At 38.1% G+C, this 16,771-nt stretch overlaps 1 protein-coding gene across 2 annotated transcripts in view; it reads left to right on the top strand.

Annotated features, from left to right (window-relative positions):
* The first annotated feature begins 60 nt into the window (after positions 1-60).
* APOO (apolipoprotein O) overlaps positions 61-16,771 on the top strand; it is a 30,975-nt gene continuing 14,264 nt past the window's right edge. Inside the window, exons 1-6 of one of the 2 annotated variants that reach the window (XM_088532763.1) lie at positions 61-148; positions 4,455-4,565; positions 6,934-7,053; positions 9,773-9,827; positions 10,851-10,946; positions 13,201-13,292. In XM_088532763.1, the coding sequence (XP_088388889.1) occupies positions 140-148; positions 4,455-4,565; positions 6,934-7,053; positions 9,773-9,827; positions 10,851-10,946; positions 13,201-13,292 (483 nt within the window). In that variant the 5' untranslated portion in view covers positions 61-139. Of the gene's footprint in view, positions 149-2,799; positions 2,820-4,454; positions 4,566-6,933; positions 7,054-9,772; positions 9,828-10,850; positions 10,947-13,200; positions 13,293-16,771 lie in introns of those variants that run through there. The other variant, XM_088532764.1, reaches the window with a different exon arrangement.

The raw sequence follows: 16,771 nt of genomic DNA, 5'->3' as shown, positions 1-16,771 counted from the left end.
GCCGCGTTGCGTTGCCGGGGCGCCGAGACGCGCGCACAGGGGGCTGGGCCCTCGCGGGTCTCCGTAGCGGCGCGAGCTCGGCGACGTCACCAGCGCAGCGACGCGGCCGGCGCCACCGCCAGCCCGCGCCGCTACCGCGATGTTCAAGGTGAGGAGCCCTCCCCCCTCCCCCGCGCGGCCGTTAAGCGGCCGTTAAGGGCCGCCATGGGCGAAGGCCCTGTGGGGCGCGGCGGCCGGCAGGGGGCGCCCCCAGAGCGGCTGCGCGAGGCCGGGCCCACGGGGCCGCGCAGGGGTCTGGGGGCGTCCGGTCGCCGCTTGCGGCTCGCGCCACCCGCTTCTGTGTATGAAGGTTGGGTCTGCATTAGACACAGTAGCGTGGAATTGTGATTTCTTAATAAGTTTGGATTCGTATAGCTGAGAAATTCCCTGTCCTATAACTTTTTGTAGTATTTATGGAGACTGTCAACAAAGTCTGTAAATCTCGAAGTCTGTAAACTTCTGTGATCTGGACTCAAATCCCACAGCATCTTAGTTGACCCCGAGGTCCTTGTCTCGGATGGCAGCAGGGGCCCAAACTGCTCAGGCTAATAGCAAGTTATGTAAGGATTTGCTCTCAGAATTGTTGAGAGGTCACAAGTGCTGCTGAATTCTACACTAAAGGAATCATACGTGTCCTGGTGACAGACTTCCCATCCAATGTTCCCATATCTTATTAGACATAATTTTATTTTTCTATGTAAAGATCATACATTTTAAGAAAAAAAAAGTATTTTCAGGAATATTGAAAAGCACAGAAACAAAAGTTTGTTCTTTTTCTGATTTCAGATTTTGTCACCTCAAACTACATTACAGTCCAGTAAATCGAATTTTTGCTCACATGTTGCTGCCTTTTTTTAGATTCCTTTTCAGTTTGCATTAAGCTTGGGTATATATTTGAGATCTATTGTAGGGTTTTGCTTGCTGTCCAGATATTACTACTTTTACAGAAATGCATGCCTAGGCAAACTCAAGCGTTCCAAGACCTGCCTGATTTCTGCAGCTAGGTGGCTTCTTATTCTTGGTGTTTGTGGTTCAGGAAAAGGAGTGCCTGAGAGTGTGTGTGTGTGTGTGCGTTTGGTTACTGTTGGAAGACATGAGGAAAAAGGGAAGAGAAAATGTAGCTTCTTCTTATGTTAGGGTCAATATCACATTTCACAAAAGTATAATTTAAGACTTCCTTCCTTTTATTCTTCTGCCTGAGTTTTGACAGACTAAGAGCCACAGTAGCAAGTGAGCTAAGAAAACAGTCATGAGAAAAAATAGTCCAAGTGTTACTTAATCTTTCACTGTTTTTTTTTGTTGTTGTTCCGTGCTCATATTGAGAACTAACAGGCAATTTATTTTTCCCATATATATATTTTTTTTAATTAGGATTTTAAAACTTTTGAAGCAAAAAGAATGAGCAATGAAACATGATAGATTTTTCCTACCAGTTTTGGTATAATTTGCCTGTGAGTGATCTGACACTTACAGGTAAAAGTTAAGTTCTTCAGTTAGGAAAAGTAAGAAACCCTTTTTTTTAAGTTAATGAAAATACAAAACATTGTCTAATGTGAATGTCTACAGTCCTTTTTATTATCAACTGAATAGATCTGCAACTGAGGCAAAATGTTTTACTAAAACATGTGGTTTACTAATACTATTAATGCAGAATGAAGAAATGAATCCCCAAAGTAAATTTTGGAAATGAAAAACAGAACAGTTACTTTTTTGTTCTACAGAATAAATGTTGTATTGTGTGTATATAGCACTTTAGTACCGGTTATTCTGTCCTGTAAACTGCAGTAGAGGTTTCATTTGAACAGTGCGCTTAGGAGAAATTCCTCTTGCGCTTGTTGTTAATTCCATTTTGTTCATAAAAATGTAAATACAAAACCTTTGGAAAATATATGCGCTTCAGTTTTATGATAGTATGAGTGGTTTTCCATTTGATTAGTCTTGTGATCACTGACAACTGTTTGGGAAACCAAGGTGACACCATTCTTATGCTCCACTGTTAGCATGCTTGAGACATATCTGTATATTTACGTAAAACACTCATGCTTAAGGCACTTGGATTTTACTAGTTTTGGTGGTGACATTTAATGCCGTTTATGTTACTAGAAAAATGCGTAAACAAAGGCAAAAAAACCACACCTACTATTCAGTGCAGTAGACTCAGGTTTATTTTTCCTAAATGGAGAAGATCAGTTATGAATTACATTTAATTAATGTAGTGTTTTACAAAAGATGTTGCTGCTGTTGGTTTTTGGAGGTTTCTTTTTAAATGAAGGACTCTTGTAAAAACATTAAATAGAATTTTTCAAAATTGTGTGCATATATATATATATATATATAAATGAGAAATGTTTGCCGTGTTCAGATATTGTCTTCGAGTGACCATCTGAAGCTGATAAAGGCTTATTTCAAAAGCTTTCCCCTTGCTAACATCTTTTGAGTTCAGTATATGGCACTGCTGTCATAGTCTTTGTAGCACAGCTACTATTAATTTATTAGTTATTTGAAATTTAGGCTCACTTGAAACTCAATGTGGTACTTCAAATAATGGGTGTAGTTTAAATAAATGCAGCTTTGAGGAAAGTAAATGGAGCCGATGAGTATATCGGTGCCTTTTCTAGATACGTTTTATTTTTGACAGAAAAATCTCAGCAAGTAATATTTTACTGAAAGCATATTATCAGAATGAAAATGCATTTCAGATTTTTGCCTTTTCAGTGAAAGAACAGTTTTGCAGTGAAATAAAAGAGAGAATGAGGAAGTAGATCCTACAATTAATAATGGTTGGTGGCATTCACATGTTTGTCTTGGCTAATGAAAGTGTGTGAAAAATCTTTGTTTAACCAACATTATTAAAGATTGTTCATGTCTTTGTGAAACGTTGTGGTGTTTTCGTTATATTGCTGTAATAATGACTCCATAAATACAAGTAAGGAAAAACTTCCTTCTTAAGCAAGTTTTTCCATCTGTTTTGGTCCATCAGATCCCTTGCATCTTTCTGAAAAAATCTGTGTTGGCCTAGATCTTATGTGCTATTTCCTTGCACATCAAGAAGTCTGATAACTATATATTCTTGTTTTGAGTTTGAAAAATCTCTTGGCTTCATTTGTTGTTTAATATTCAGTCTGCAAAGAAGTGGATGAAATTTGAGTTGCAAATACAGATATGTAGTTCTGCAATGGGCAGAGATAAACTTTCAGACTAATCTTGTTGCCAGGTCAGTGGTTGTTACAACAGAATGAAAGATGCATTGATTTAACCCGTTTTGTAAGGTGTTAGGTCATTCTACTCTCCTTAGTATCCTCTGTTCTTATCCTTGGAAAGGAAGAGGTCTTAGTGGCTTCTTCTTCGTCCCCTCTTCCCTGACCACAGCACATTCCTCTGGTGCTCGTCAGACTGTTTCGTGAATAGGTTCCATTTGCCAATGGCACAAAAAGCTCTCCACTTCTTCTGCAGGATTAATCTTTGCCAGATTAGCGAGGTGAGGTGCCTCGCAGTGAAACCCTCCGTCCACCAAGGTATGGCAAGGGGAGCAGCAGGACTTCCTCCGTGGGATGGATCCACGGACACCTCCAGCTTGGCAGCTGCAAGCCATTAAATTTCCTCATGATGTAACTGGTGGAAAAAAAAAAAAAAAAGGCTGTAGAAGCTCTGCACAACCAAGATATGGTTGTCAGTTTAGTAACGTGAAGATGAAATATTGAAAGGTCTTTTGTTTAAACTGACTTCTTGTATTAAGCGTTTGCTGTTAATAAGGATAAGTATTTGTTGGAAATCTTTTTGTGTGTTCTTGATTAGTCATGCATTTAATTTTTTTTTAGTGGGGAGCATTAAAGCATTCTTTTACATTTCTTTTTTTTTAAACGGATTTTGAATATGGGAAAAATATATTCACTTTCTGTATAGTGATTGTGTTGTGTGATTGAATCTGAGGCATTCAAAAAGAGTGTTCAAAAACAGAGGCTTTCAAGTGTCTATCATGGTGCAAGCAGTGCTATAATTCATGGCTTGCATGAAAGTAGGAGTCAGTCCTAAAAGTTTTAGAAACCACTGATTATGTGCTGATACTTTCAACTGTAGGTCTTTTTTTTTCCCTCCTCTATGTCTCGAATAGACAACAACTAGAAATAAGATGCTGTTTTTTTTTTTATTAGCTGCATAAAATAAATACATTGCGGACTTTTACGAAAGTCTTGAGCTTTCTGGTTTGTTTTCTTCTGAAAAAAAAATGTGTGCTATCATTTGAGCACTCAAGATTGTTAGGTTGAGTGCTGCTGTCTTTCTTTTCTCCAGGCTTCAAATCAGCTTATTTTATCACCTACTACTGGAGCATAAATATTGTCTGTCTGGGATGTATTGAAACATGGTTCTCTCTTGTTTGGACTTGTAACTTACTTGTCCTCTCATCATGTTTCTAGGTAATCCGGCTGGGGGCCACCCCTGTCAGCCTGGGCTTGCTCTCCCTCCAGGTTTATGCTTCCTCTTCAGAGAATGAAACTTCCAAAAAGGAGTTGCTGAAAATTGATGATGTAAGTATGGTTAGAGCCCAGTGTTGTTCTTCCAATGAAGAAATATTTGCAGAGTTCTGAAAGACCAAATATATTTTGAAGAGCAAATGTGTTTGGGTACATCTTACCTTTGTATACTTGTGTTTAAACTGGGTTCTGTATTTACAATAACAGAAAAATCAATGTGGTAATTGCATTTGATGACCTCTGCTTGACAGTGTTAGGCCTGCTCACATGCAACATCTTTTTCATACATTAAAGCTTTCTGTTCTTTCAGAAATTCTTTTCACCTTCATAGGTTTGCTTGAAATCATGTTTCAGATCCACAGAAATATCTTCTTTGCTTCTTATGCAGATAATGTCGTGTGTTTTTATGACAAATACTGTTGTCTAGTTCTGTTAAAATTTCATTTTTGGTCTCAAGTGAAACAGCAAAAGCAGAGGCTATTTCTAAAAGTGCATTTTTAAGTGCATTAAAAGTGCAGTAATTTATTCTGTGGTTCAAAACTAAAATTCCTTGGCTGGTAAGACTTAAACTATTATAACCTACAGGCTACATTGCCTCCACACAGAATTACGTCAATTTTCCTTGTTCTGCAGCATTAGGACCCAAGTAGCAACATGTATGAAAAGTAATGATATTTTAAACCTGTCACTCTTTCATTAAGATATTTCAGCTATCTTGGCTATCTTGCTACTGCAACTCTAAAATACCCTGTCCCCTCTCAAACTTCACTGTAATTCCTTACTAGTATTGTTGCGCAGACTTTTAACAGATGCAAACATCAGAGAGACGTATTTTGTAGTTCGTAACTAAATACAGCCCTATAGCTGTGGGAATTCATGACTATTTTAAAATTATTTTAGCCCAATTTTAACCCTGATTTTTAACCCATTCTTTCATGCAAATATAAAGCGTATTTTTCTGCAGACTTAAGTCTTTCAGATATACCTGCATGAGCAACTCACTTGCGTAGTGTAGGAACAGTACTAGCTGCACCCCGGAGGAGGAAGTTTAGCTTGGGTCTTTGCGTGCCCCGCGTGAGTCGGTGGTGAGGCAGCAGCCTGGCTTGCACCCGTGGTGAGAGATGGGCTTGCGGGCAGCTTGCGCAGCGCCGCGTGCAGCCGCGGAGCGCCGGCCACCTCCCCTCGCGTGCCCAGGGCGGCTCTACAGCCTCATCCCGCGCAGGGAAGTTGGATTCTCTCTGAGGCTTCTCGCCAGGTGTCGGACTTGACTGGGAGCTTGTCTAACAAGATAAAAAGTTCTTAAGAGGGCAACTGGTTGTGATTATGAGTGCCAAAGGTAGCCAGATTTCCTAGAGAAATTAGACTTAAAATTGTTTTTTTATAAAATATTGTGGGAATCCAACTGTGGAAGTTGTCAAATTATTTTTATGTTCACATCAGTGTATCTTTGATTAAGATTAACAACTTTTTTTACTATCATAGATAATTGTTACCAGTTTACCTTGAAAAGAGTGCACTTTGAAATAACAATATGTTGCCTCAGTATCAACATTAGTTTACACTATACTGCAAAATACAGTATAAAATTTATACTGAACACTAGTTTAGGATAAAATCAATTTTAATCAATGGTCTTTGTTTATCTATTTTTTTCTATTCCACTTCAATAATACGTACTTATTATTATTATTGTTATTTTAATTAATGGAGTACTACAATCTTAAATGTGCTCAGGTAATTGCAATAAATACATTGTGTGTCATGCCCCAAATAAGATGTTTTAGTATTTATTGTGTGAAGATGTCCATTGTTTCTTAGGTGGCTGTTACAGTTCCTGTTTGCTGATATCATCCTTTTGGGGTTGTTAATGCTCTCAGTTGCTTCGTGACAGTTGGTTAATGACTGCAGCCCTGGGAGGCAGTACAATTAAACAAGCAAAAGGGCTGGGATGTAGTTCAGTAAAAAATGGCCACATTTGTACTGGATGTTACCTTGGTTAGGTAACTACTAAGACTCTCTGATAATGGCTTGTGCAAGTATAAGAAACAATTGATTGTGATTTCAAAGTTCTAGTACATTTAATGTGTTAGGTGGGAACCAGAAGTGCTGATTAAGACTAAAAACATTTCTTGCAATTATGTCTTGAGTTCTTATGAAACTAGTTTAACATTAATTTATAACCCGTGATTTAGAACATATAGCAGCTACTTTGGATGAATTGCTTAGCAATTAGAAGTCATCTTGATCATAATGTGTAATTAAACTTTGCTCTTGATAGTTGTCTCACAGCTGTACTTGTATTTTTATTATGCTTTATTTAGGTAGTAAGCGTCGTGTTCTCTGTTTAGAGACCTATTGCCCTGAAGACCTATATGCATCATTACATACTTGTTTTTAACCTCTTGTTTGCTAATATTCACAGCTGTCACTCTACTCCTCTCCAGCTCGTGAGACTAAATATGTGGAACAGCCACAAACCCAACTGGAAGAAGGGGTTTCACATTTGCGGCATCTTATGGAGCCATACACAGCCTGGTGTCAGGTACAATAGTTTTGTGTTAAATGTGGTGGTCATTTGGTGATATGGGTTGAGCCAGGATTTTGTTTCTAGATAGAGAATTAAAACATTCCTGAATTGAAAAGAAAGAATTACTTTACTTGAATTACTTGAAAGGATTCAGATTTATAAGGATGTTTAGGTAGCAGCAAAGTATTTTTGCATTTTGCACATTCAAAGGGATTGCCATAAAATAAGAGTGGTGTATTTTGAGGCAGCAAGAATCAGTGGTCCTCACTGCAGCTGTGATGGGGCACAACTGTGTAGAAAATAAACTGGTATTTGCTGAACCAGAAGGTTCAGGGAAGGAACATGATTCTCTGATCTTCAGAGAGAGCATCACTGTGCAGAGGCCTCATCCCTGAAGTCTTTATTGTATTTTATTAGGTAGCATATTTATAGTAGTGTAACCAGTCATTAAATACAGAAATAGTCTCTGGAGCATAGAGGAAAGGCAAGGTCTTTGTGATCTAGGTTGAAACTCTTGTTACCAGGTCACAGAGCTGTGCCGTTGCTCTCCTCTGACCCAGTGACTCTTGAGGCTTTTAACTCTGCTGTACTGGGGAGAATATCACATGAAATACCTGATCAGGTAGTCTTAGCTTTTAAAAATGTGCTTACTCCTGTTTTCTGAAAGGAACATGGATTGGTATGTATTTTTTTTTTAAAGGAATGTTGTGGACATAGTCTTAAATGTGAATCAGAAATACATGTTCTCTGTAATTCCTGTGTAGATTCCTAGGCCTGAAAGAGCAGAAGGGTGGATGGCTTCTTTCCTCTGGTCTGTTCTTGGCACCTTTGTGTCATTCTCCACCCCATCATCTGGCTGCTGTGAATCTTGTTTTTGGCCTGCAGACTGCTCTTCCTAATGTGAAGATGTTGTGCTCAGGGCTGTGCTTCCTGCCTTTCATTCTGCATTGTGGTGGTAACTGTTAATAGCACCTGCGTCTCCCTGAAGCAGTTTCCAGGGCCGCTTGCAGTCTGGTTACGTGTTTCTAAGGGGCTCCTCAGAAGGGAAGAGGTTTGCATGGGAAGAGTTTGTTCTGCACTATCACTAGTGGTCCGAACTCTTCAGATGCTGATGTGCTGTTGGTTACCTCTCGTAACTGTCACTGTGATTGGGAGTGAAATTTGAGAAGACACCAGTTACCTGTTGGGCTTGTTACTTTATTTGCCTTATTCTTATCGACATGGTAGTGATTTGTGTAAGATGAGCTCTTCTAGTCAGACAACAGATCATTTCATTGCAGTGATTCTCTGACTCATTTTGTGACATGGGCATGTAAACTTCATGGTTTGGGTCATCTTGCTTGTTTAACTGTAGTCAGAGACTATGTGTTTTTTTTTCTTTCCCCTGGCTAATTTTAAGATAACATTTTAGGTGTCTGTCTCCGTTGTCTTTCAAATTAAAAGCCATAACACAGGATATTGAAATTAGAATTGGCTACATGTATATACCTTCTTTTTCAAAATTAATTGCTTAATTCTAATAGAAAGCAAATTCAAAACAGAGAAGTAGATATGAGTGTTTTGTGTCAGTTCAGAATGTCAGACTTAGTCTCTGGATTTTTAGAGTGTGTCTGGATATTTAGAGTGTGTTCCTCTTTGCACTGGCTTTTAATATGGTCACTCATTTAGTGTTACGTTTTTTTTGTCACATGATAACTTTTTTTTGTGTATGTGACAAACTTTTGCAAGTCCCTACTGCTAATAAGGAAATGAAAGTTCTTCTAAAGATCCTATCTCTGCATAGTAGCCTAAAAAATGCTTTTAATTCCCCGTAGATGTAGCTCAAGTGATATCAAGATTCTGTTCTTTAACATCAGGACATATATGTTTAGGAATTTGTTTTCTAATTGATGGATAGTTTTGTGCAGTCTGCCCAAAGAATAAACTGTCTTTGCATAACTAGAACTGTTGCTCCTATTGAGATTTATTTCAACTTTGATAAAAGGCAGTGTGATTTTTCTGCCCCCAACCACTTCCTTATATTCCCTACTTACTGTCAGTCCAAAAACTTAAAGATAACTCCTGGAGTTGCTGTAGTGCCTCTTTGATTAATTGTTTTGGACACTGTATGCGCTTTTTTTTTTTCCTAAATCATCTCAAAAATGCCATTGGGGTGGCGTGAGATACTGTCTCTTGGAAGGGAGATTTATCAGTTTTTGAAGTGAGTCATGTCCCTCTGAAGTGCTAGAAATGAGTTTATTAGTTCTGTATTTTCTTCCTTTGCCACCTTAACTCAAGATTTTTTGCAGTATGTACATATACAGAGAAATCTGAGATAATAATTTGGGGAGACTAGATTTGGTCTCTGTTCAAAGACTACCTTGAGAAAATGCTGTATGTTATGCAGAATATAGTGTTGAGTGGGCCTAAACCTGCAAGTGAAGGGAGGAGGCGGAAATAAAGGGAAATAATCTTGGTATGCTGAGTGGAACTGCAAAATGGTTCTGTTTTCCTTAGTTTCTTTGTTGGTTTTGTGTATTAGAATAAAACAATGCCCAGATTTATTTCCTAGTTTGAAAAGAAAAATATTTTTTTTTAACAGACACAAACAAAAATGCATTATAGGCAAATTAACCTTTTTTTTTTTCTAGGAAGCTAAAAATATTTCTCTTCATTTGTTCAGTGACAGTTTGGTAGCTAGTATTTTTCCTTAGTTGATATCTATTTACTGTTTCTTTTTTTGTTTTTTCTTTAGGATCTTTATGCTAAAGCTATGCCAAAGTTAGAAAAAGCTGTTGAGCGTGGTAAAGGTAAATCAGTTTTTCAGTTTTCTTTACAAGCAACTAAAAGGCATATTCGCTTATGTTAAAAGGAATCCCATTAAGCATCATTCCACATTTCGTATTTCATGCATGTAAGGCTGATATTCTGTGCACAGCTCCTTTGTGGACCACTATGACACATAATTCAGATCTTAGCCCTGAGTCTATGGGTGCAGCTCTATGCATCCAGTGCCATTAAGAATGACAGATGTGAAGAAGTCTCACCATTTATTCCCAGCCAAGAAGAAACATAATGCAATAGTATTTGCTTGACCCAGACCTGTAACTGAACCTTCCTGCAATGTTTGTTTTCTGTTTATAGAGTTGGGTCTTATTTTTGCTAAGTTTAACTTTATTGTTTTGGTTTACCTCCTTGGATCTCCTAAATATTTTGAGTTTATTCAAAATAATTTTGCCTATTTTTGTTCTGAAAGCATCCTTTCATATTTTAGCTCCTCAAGACTGAGTATGGATGCTAACAGCTACCTCTTTGGAACTCATTTCAGATCCTGAGCTTTAATTATATTTTCCCTCAGTTTAACAGTCTTTTGACCTGCTGTTTATGGAAGGTTATTCCCCCATCAGCCTCCGTCTGAGGGCATCTTTGTTTTCTGCTGTGTCTTTGTTTTGTTCTGTCATTTCTTTGTAAGGTTGCATCAAAACTAATTCTTCTTAACATATAAGCATAATAATCCATTTTGTAAAGGCTTTTATCCCCAACTTGAAAAAGATATGAGAGAGATGCAAAAGAGCAAAACAAAACAGAAGTGAAGACAAATCTTCTATGAAAATTGGTAAATACAATACGATGTTCAGTTTCATTCATGTGTCACTAGAGAAGATCTCAAAGGCTTTGAATTTTATGCCAGCAGTTCTAAGATGTGCATGATAGTTAAATGTGTTTTGATAACTCTTTGTGTCTTGTAATAATTGCCAGCATGTATTGATGGCTCCTTATCACAAAAACACTTTCACATTACATTAATGCACTGTGTTCTGACTTCTTTTCAGAGAGCTGTGAATTTCTCCAAAATCCCCCTCCTGGATTTTATCCAAGGCTTGGTGTGGTTGGTTTTGCTGGAATTGTTGGATTGTTTCTTGCTAGAGGTAAGTGGGAAGCCATTGAACTGGTTGTGTCATGATTTGGGGTAAATCACTTCTCTGTGGGATTTTTTTCTTCTTTGGAGGGGATCCTATTTTTAACTGAGAGACATGAGATCTGACTTAACTGTTCCAAGTGTGTTTCTGTAGTGCTCATCCCATTATAAAGGAACTCCACCTAATATCCATATATGCATAATATCCATTCACTATTGATTATGAACCTGTATTTGTGACTAGAATCTAATCTTGGATCTTTTTCAGTTGTAACAAAAGTAGGAAATGACTTTTTTAGACTAAAAATCTTTATAGTTGCTGAAGTTCTCGATCACATATGTCACTGCTGATAATGGGAGAAAGAAATTATGGTTAGAGAGATTCTTAAACTATGATACATGTACGATTTGTTGTGTATACAAGGTACTTGAAAGTATTATGTGTCCAGGTGCAGACCTGCTGCACATGTAATCTCCAGCCAAAATACTTGACTTGGGAACTTTGGATACTGTATAAATACAGATGTATTTTGTGATGCTTTGACAGAAATGTGTGTTTTAAAGAATGATAAGTTATAGAAATATACTTTGTGTTTATAGTGAGACATTCTTAATACAGTAACACAAGAAAAAAAATGTAGAATTTAAATACTAACGAAAACTCGCTTTGGGTAAAAACGTACCTTACTGGACTCCAGATATGTTGAGCAAACAGGAAATCTGAAATGCCCTCCTGGAAAGCACAGATAAATAATTTCTTCCAGGTTTAACTGTAGCATTTGAAGATATTACTGCTCACTACGTAGGAAGTATTGTATTCAGACTCAAGCCATGAACGTTGATTTTAAAATACTGTTGAAAGTAATTTATTTTAACCTGGTTGCCTTGCACTGGAATGGATTGGGGGATATTCCTAACCTCCTGTCAGATGTATATCTCCAGCAGGTAACAGGCTCCTGGAAGGCAATACTCCATTCATCTTTTAAAATAATTCCTAAAGTGATACTGTAGTTATGCTCTGATAAACCATCACTAAGGAGAATTCTTCCATTTCTAGAAATTAAACAAACAAAAAGGTCATTTATGTGTCTGTAAAGATGCAGTGAAACTCCCCTTTCCGGAGCTTCCTTAGAGCTGGCTGGAATTGGTATACTCTTCATGAGATTGGCAACATCGCTTTATGAAAGTCGCTCCAGTTTACCATTAGCAGTTTCTCATCTCATCATGGGAATATATTTGGGGAAATGCTACATACTTCTAATGTGCTTTTCCTCTTCAGAATTAAGAATCTCTGTATTGGAAGTAAATATATCTTTGCATATAGAACAAACCGTGCTCCAAGTTCCAGCGGAACCACTAAATCCTGCCACCTGCATATCTCTTCCATGTCTTACGACCTATTTCCCTTTTATTCTGTTACTGCTTGCTTTTTTTGCTGTGCCTGCTTCCTTCTCCATTCCTTTTCCGATGGGATAAATTGAAACATACCCTATAACTGAATTAGTACTGCAAGTTCTCACTGGCAGACAGCATACATACATATCTGTGACCAGCTATGATGAGTTTGCTTTTTTTTTCCCCCTTGATTTTTTTTCCTTAAGGCTTTTAATTTTTTTAACTTCTATTATTGAATAGAGATTTGATTGAAATAGATTAACGAATTCAAAACTCGTTTGGCGATTAAGCAATAGGCACTCAGCATGATTGTAAGTATCCTAGTTGAAAAGTACTTAAAAATTCTTTGCAAATTGTTACATTGACTCACAAAAACTTCTTCATAAGAGCAGCTGTGGAAGAATCAGTATTTGTGAGTCATAACTTATAAAGTGTTCTCCTTGGTGTGAAACTTCTCTTGCTTCTGCTTGATTTCTCAAAAGAAGGTTAACCTAACCCTTCTTGCCTGAGCTTGGCCTTTCAGTTTAGAAAAAAAGCATCAGTTGATAGAGTTTCATTCAGTATTTCTTAACTGTGACTTCATTATTCAGTGCTGAATTTACTTGTGTGCTGCCACAGCAAAAATAGTTGTAAGGTAATTTTCAGTATGGAAAGGTGCTAATATAAATATTTTCCCAAGGAAAAAAAAAAAACATTGCTCAGTTTATCATGTTTCTTAAGAAATGAGGAGGCCTAAACAGAAAATATGCTGAACTAAATTTAGTAAAATAGTGTTGATAAATAAAATATTATAAATAAAAGTTGGGTAGGGCTATTCAGTTGTCTCAACTAATGTATATTCCAACTATGTATTTTCTCTTGTGAAACAGGTTCAAAAATAAAGAAGGTGGTGTATCCTGCAGGTTTCATGGGGATTGGTGCCTCCCTGTATTATCCACAGCAAGCTGTTGCTATTGCAAAGGTCAGTGATGATGTTTCTTCTTTGGATAAGTGCTTTTTACTTCATAAATTATCTTTTCATACCTTGAAATTAATAGATAATCCATTTTTATAAAAGTCTTGTCTGCGTGACTGGAACTTAACAAAGTAAAATTGTTGATTATTTTATCAAAGGACATGCAGTCTAAACAATGCTGGCCAGATGCTCCATTTCTTTCAGTGACTTCATTTTGCTTTTGACACCCATAGGAGAGTCTTCATTTTGAGGAATATGAATTCCTTTCTTAGTCTTTAAACTCCAATAATTGTAAATTAACATAAACATGATTAGCAAGTACAGTTTACGTGGTAAGTTACAATGTTAAAGATGCTTGAAATATCTTGAGAGTGTATGAAAACGAGGTTGGGGAGGGTTTTAAAAGAAAAGAGAGAGAAAAAGATTCTATGGAGAAATCATAGAAACTCCATTTTGAGATAAATATTCTGAATGAAGTTTTATGCCTTTTGTTGGATACAATTTTTTAAAAAAGTAGTACATACATTCTGGATTTAGCCCATTCTGAGCTTAGAGTTCAGCCGCTCATTGGACACCTTTCCTATTCATGCATTTGTGTTTCAGAGATATATAAGGAACATAGAAACTTAGAGTTGCTTAGGTGAAATTCCTGTGAAAGAAGGAACTACAAGACCAGGCAAGTGCCGTACGGATCTCAGCTCATATACCCTCTGTGTACTCAGCCTTGCTGCCACATTCTCTGATGTCCACCAAATTCTTCTTCAAATCCAGCACTTTGACCACCCACAGCGTACATATTTCAGTATATCAGAGATACTCTGTAAGGTGATACCTTGAACTTGCCTGGGATCTTTTCAATGATTCCAAGATTTAGATACTCTAAATACAAATAATTATGTTGACTGTCTTCAGTGAGTGAAAATTTTGCAAGTGGCAGGAAAAAGCATCAGTGTTTAAGAGCTTAGACTTTTCTGTATTCTCTGTATTGAAATTCTTATTATCTTCTGAACAGAGGAAGGAGGAAGTGATTGAATAGTGTTCAAACTGATTATACATTTTTAAAAGAAACTCAGTTCAGCATTAACTACGGATTTTGTACTAATAGCTTCACAATACCTCGTTTGTTTTACCAGGACTTTGAAGTGCATGCTTTCACTTTGATCAATTCACAGTTCTTAGTCTGACTATAACAAAAGATTTGGTGCGAAACACGGAGCCTGAAACTTGATTGGGGTAGGTTTAGTTCTGTTGACTTGGTCAGGATGCTAGATCTAAGAGTTGGAAAGCCTCTATGGAGAGTGATGTACTCAGTGTTTTTTTTTGTTATTGATTCCCCTGTTCTCTCTGTTGCCCCCTTTTTTCCCTTAAAAAGGAAAAAAAATAAGCATAGGGAGATTACTTTTTTTCTGTTTTTAATCTGTATTTAGAAGCATTTTCTTCTCCAGTTATTATTTTGAAATGTTTCATAGGCAATTCAAAAAGTTTCTGTAAGCCTAAAAAGAAATGGAGTTTGAAGCTTACAAGCCATGTTGATAGAACAGATTTTGGGACGTAAGTTTTTCCTTATGTTTTGCTCTCATTGTTTTTCTTCCACATTTGAGCATTTCATCACTATCTTTCCTTTTGCCATCGTATAGTTCCCCTCAGCTGGCAAAGTTTGAATTCGGCCATGCTTTATATTCCTTTAAGGTATCTTCTCCGTAGTACCCTTATTAATGACTTTACATTGCAGAGTTTGGAATTTAACCCAGCAAAATGTATTTGCAGCTGAGATACAATACAGAATGCATCTACCTGGGAGGAGACCTTTTTTCCTTTAACTAAAATGCATGGTTTGCTAACTACACTTACAGTAGCACAGCTCACTGTAGCTCATATGTAGTTTTCAGAAACTGATTCTCTAACTGGAGAACAAAGAAGTGTGTGGGGCACCCCTTCCCATAGTCATTCTGATAGAGCACAAATTTGTAAGGAATTTACTGCTGCACTGCTGCTATCAATTTCATTTGTATAAACTTTAGCAAATGATCAGGCCATATATGTCTAAGGGAACTTGATTTGATAAAATGTTGTTTATTTTGTTTTAGTGGAACTTTAACTAGTGTTTTGAAACTGTATTGCTTTCCACTTAACCATGATGTATGTGAAAAGGTTTTACATTAACCGCGGCTTCTCATGTCTGGACAAACTTTCCATTTTTACGTTAGTTAAAATGATCTCTTTAGAAGACTTGTGAGTCATATTTTTATTTTTACTTCTCAAATTTCCTCAAACATCATGTCTTTTATCCCTACTTGCTTCTTGGAAAGAGGAAAAAAACATCCTACTGCATAAGTGTATCTCCTTATTCCAGCAAATATTCCTTTATTCCAGCAAACTAAATTATGTGGTCATTTTTGACCTCTGCATCTTTCCTTGCCTAGTTGAGCGTCGCACGCGGTGCACTCACAGCTGCTCTAGTGCAACGGAGAGCCAGGAGATGTGGAGAGGGAGCTGGGGTTGTGCGGCCCCCTCTGCCACAGAATGAAGCGCTTGTGAAATTGTGCTCTGCTTTGCTAGGGATGCCCATGCGGAGGCAGAAAAGCCGGCGGAGCCTCAGTTTGGCTTCTCAGCACACAGCATTGATGAGGACGTGCCGGCTGGGGCTCTGCTCCGGGGTCCTCCCGGCTGGCGCACGGGGAAGTGGCTCCTGGCAGCCTCAGCCTGCAGGTCGCACGGCGGCCGGCCCGGTGCCGTGAGTGGTTGGTGCTGCCTGCTGGGCTCGGTGGGCTCTGTGGCTGGGGTCACCCGCAGCTCCTCCAGGATGCCTGTTGACAGCTGGTCCGTGTGACTTTTGAACTTGTTTGGTCAAATGTTAGCATTCAAACTACCTCGCAGTGCTGCGCCGGGCACAGGGCGTCGTTTAGATCATGTAACGCAGACAAACTGGAAAGTGCTATAGCCCAAAGCTGTCCCCAGATTTAGGAATTCTGGACGGCAGCATGGAAAAACTTGCCACTTTTCAAACAAAGTCTTTGTATGACTGTTCAAATGAGTACTTTGAACAATTTGAATGAACTGTTTCTATCTATTATCCTTCCTGTCACTTTGCCTGGCTGAAACTGGTACTGCTGCCAATTGGGCCCATACATCAATAGTCTTAAACTTCTCCAGTCTATGCAGAAAAAAAAAAAAGAAGAAAAGAGCTAGAAAATACCTGACTGCCTGACTGTTTCTAACACGTGGCTGCACTGTTGTGCTCGCTAGGGGATATGTAACCACTGGATAGTTATCAAAATTTCTTGCGAATGTTTCTCTTGACTCTGAAACATGCAGCTTGCCTAGCACGGGCTTTCTCATCGCACAGGAATTGCCACCTGTGTGGGGCAAACCACCTCTTTGATCGTGAGTCCCCAGTGGCAGAGCTGTCCCTGCTGCGGTCTCTGAACAGCCGGTTTTGTATTTGCACTCTTCCTAACATGTGATGCAGCACTAAAGGAACAGTG

The sequence above is a fragment of the Tinamus guttatus genome, unplaced genomic scaffold (assembly GCF_059628265.1).
Source record: "Tinamus guttatus ecotype Peru unplaced genomic scaffold, ASM5962826v1 Tinamus_guttatus_pri_ptg000470l, whole genome shotgun sequence".
Taxonomy (NCBI): domain Eukaryota; kingdom Metazoa; phylum Chordata; class Aves; order Tinamiformes; family Tinamidae; genus Tinamus; species Tinamus guttatus.
This window is presented reverse-complemented; position numbering and strand designations above follow the sequence as displayed.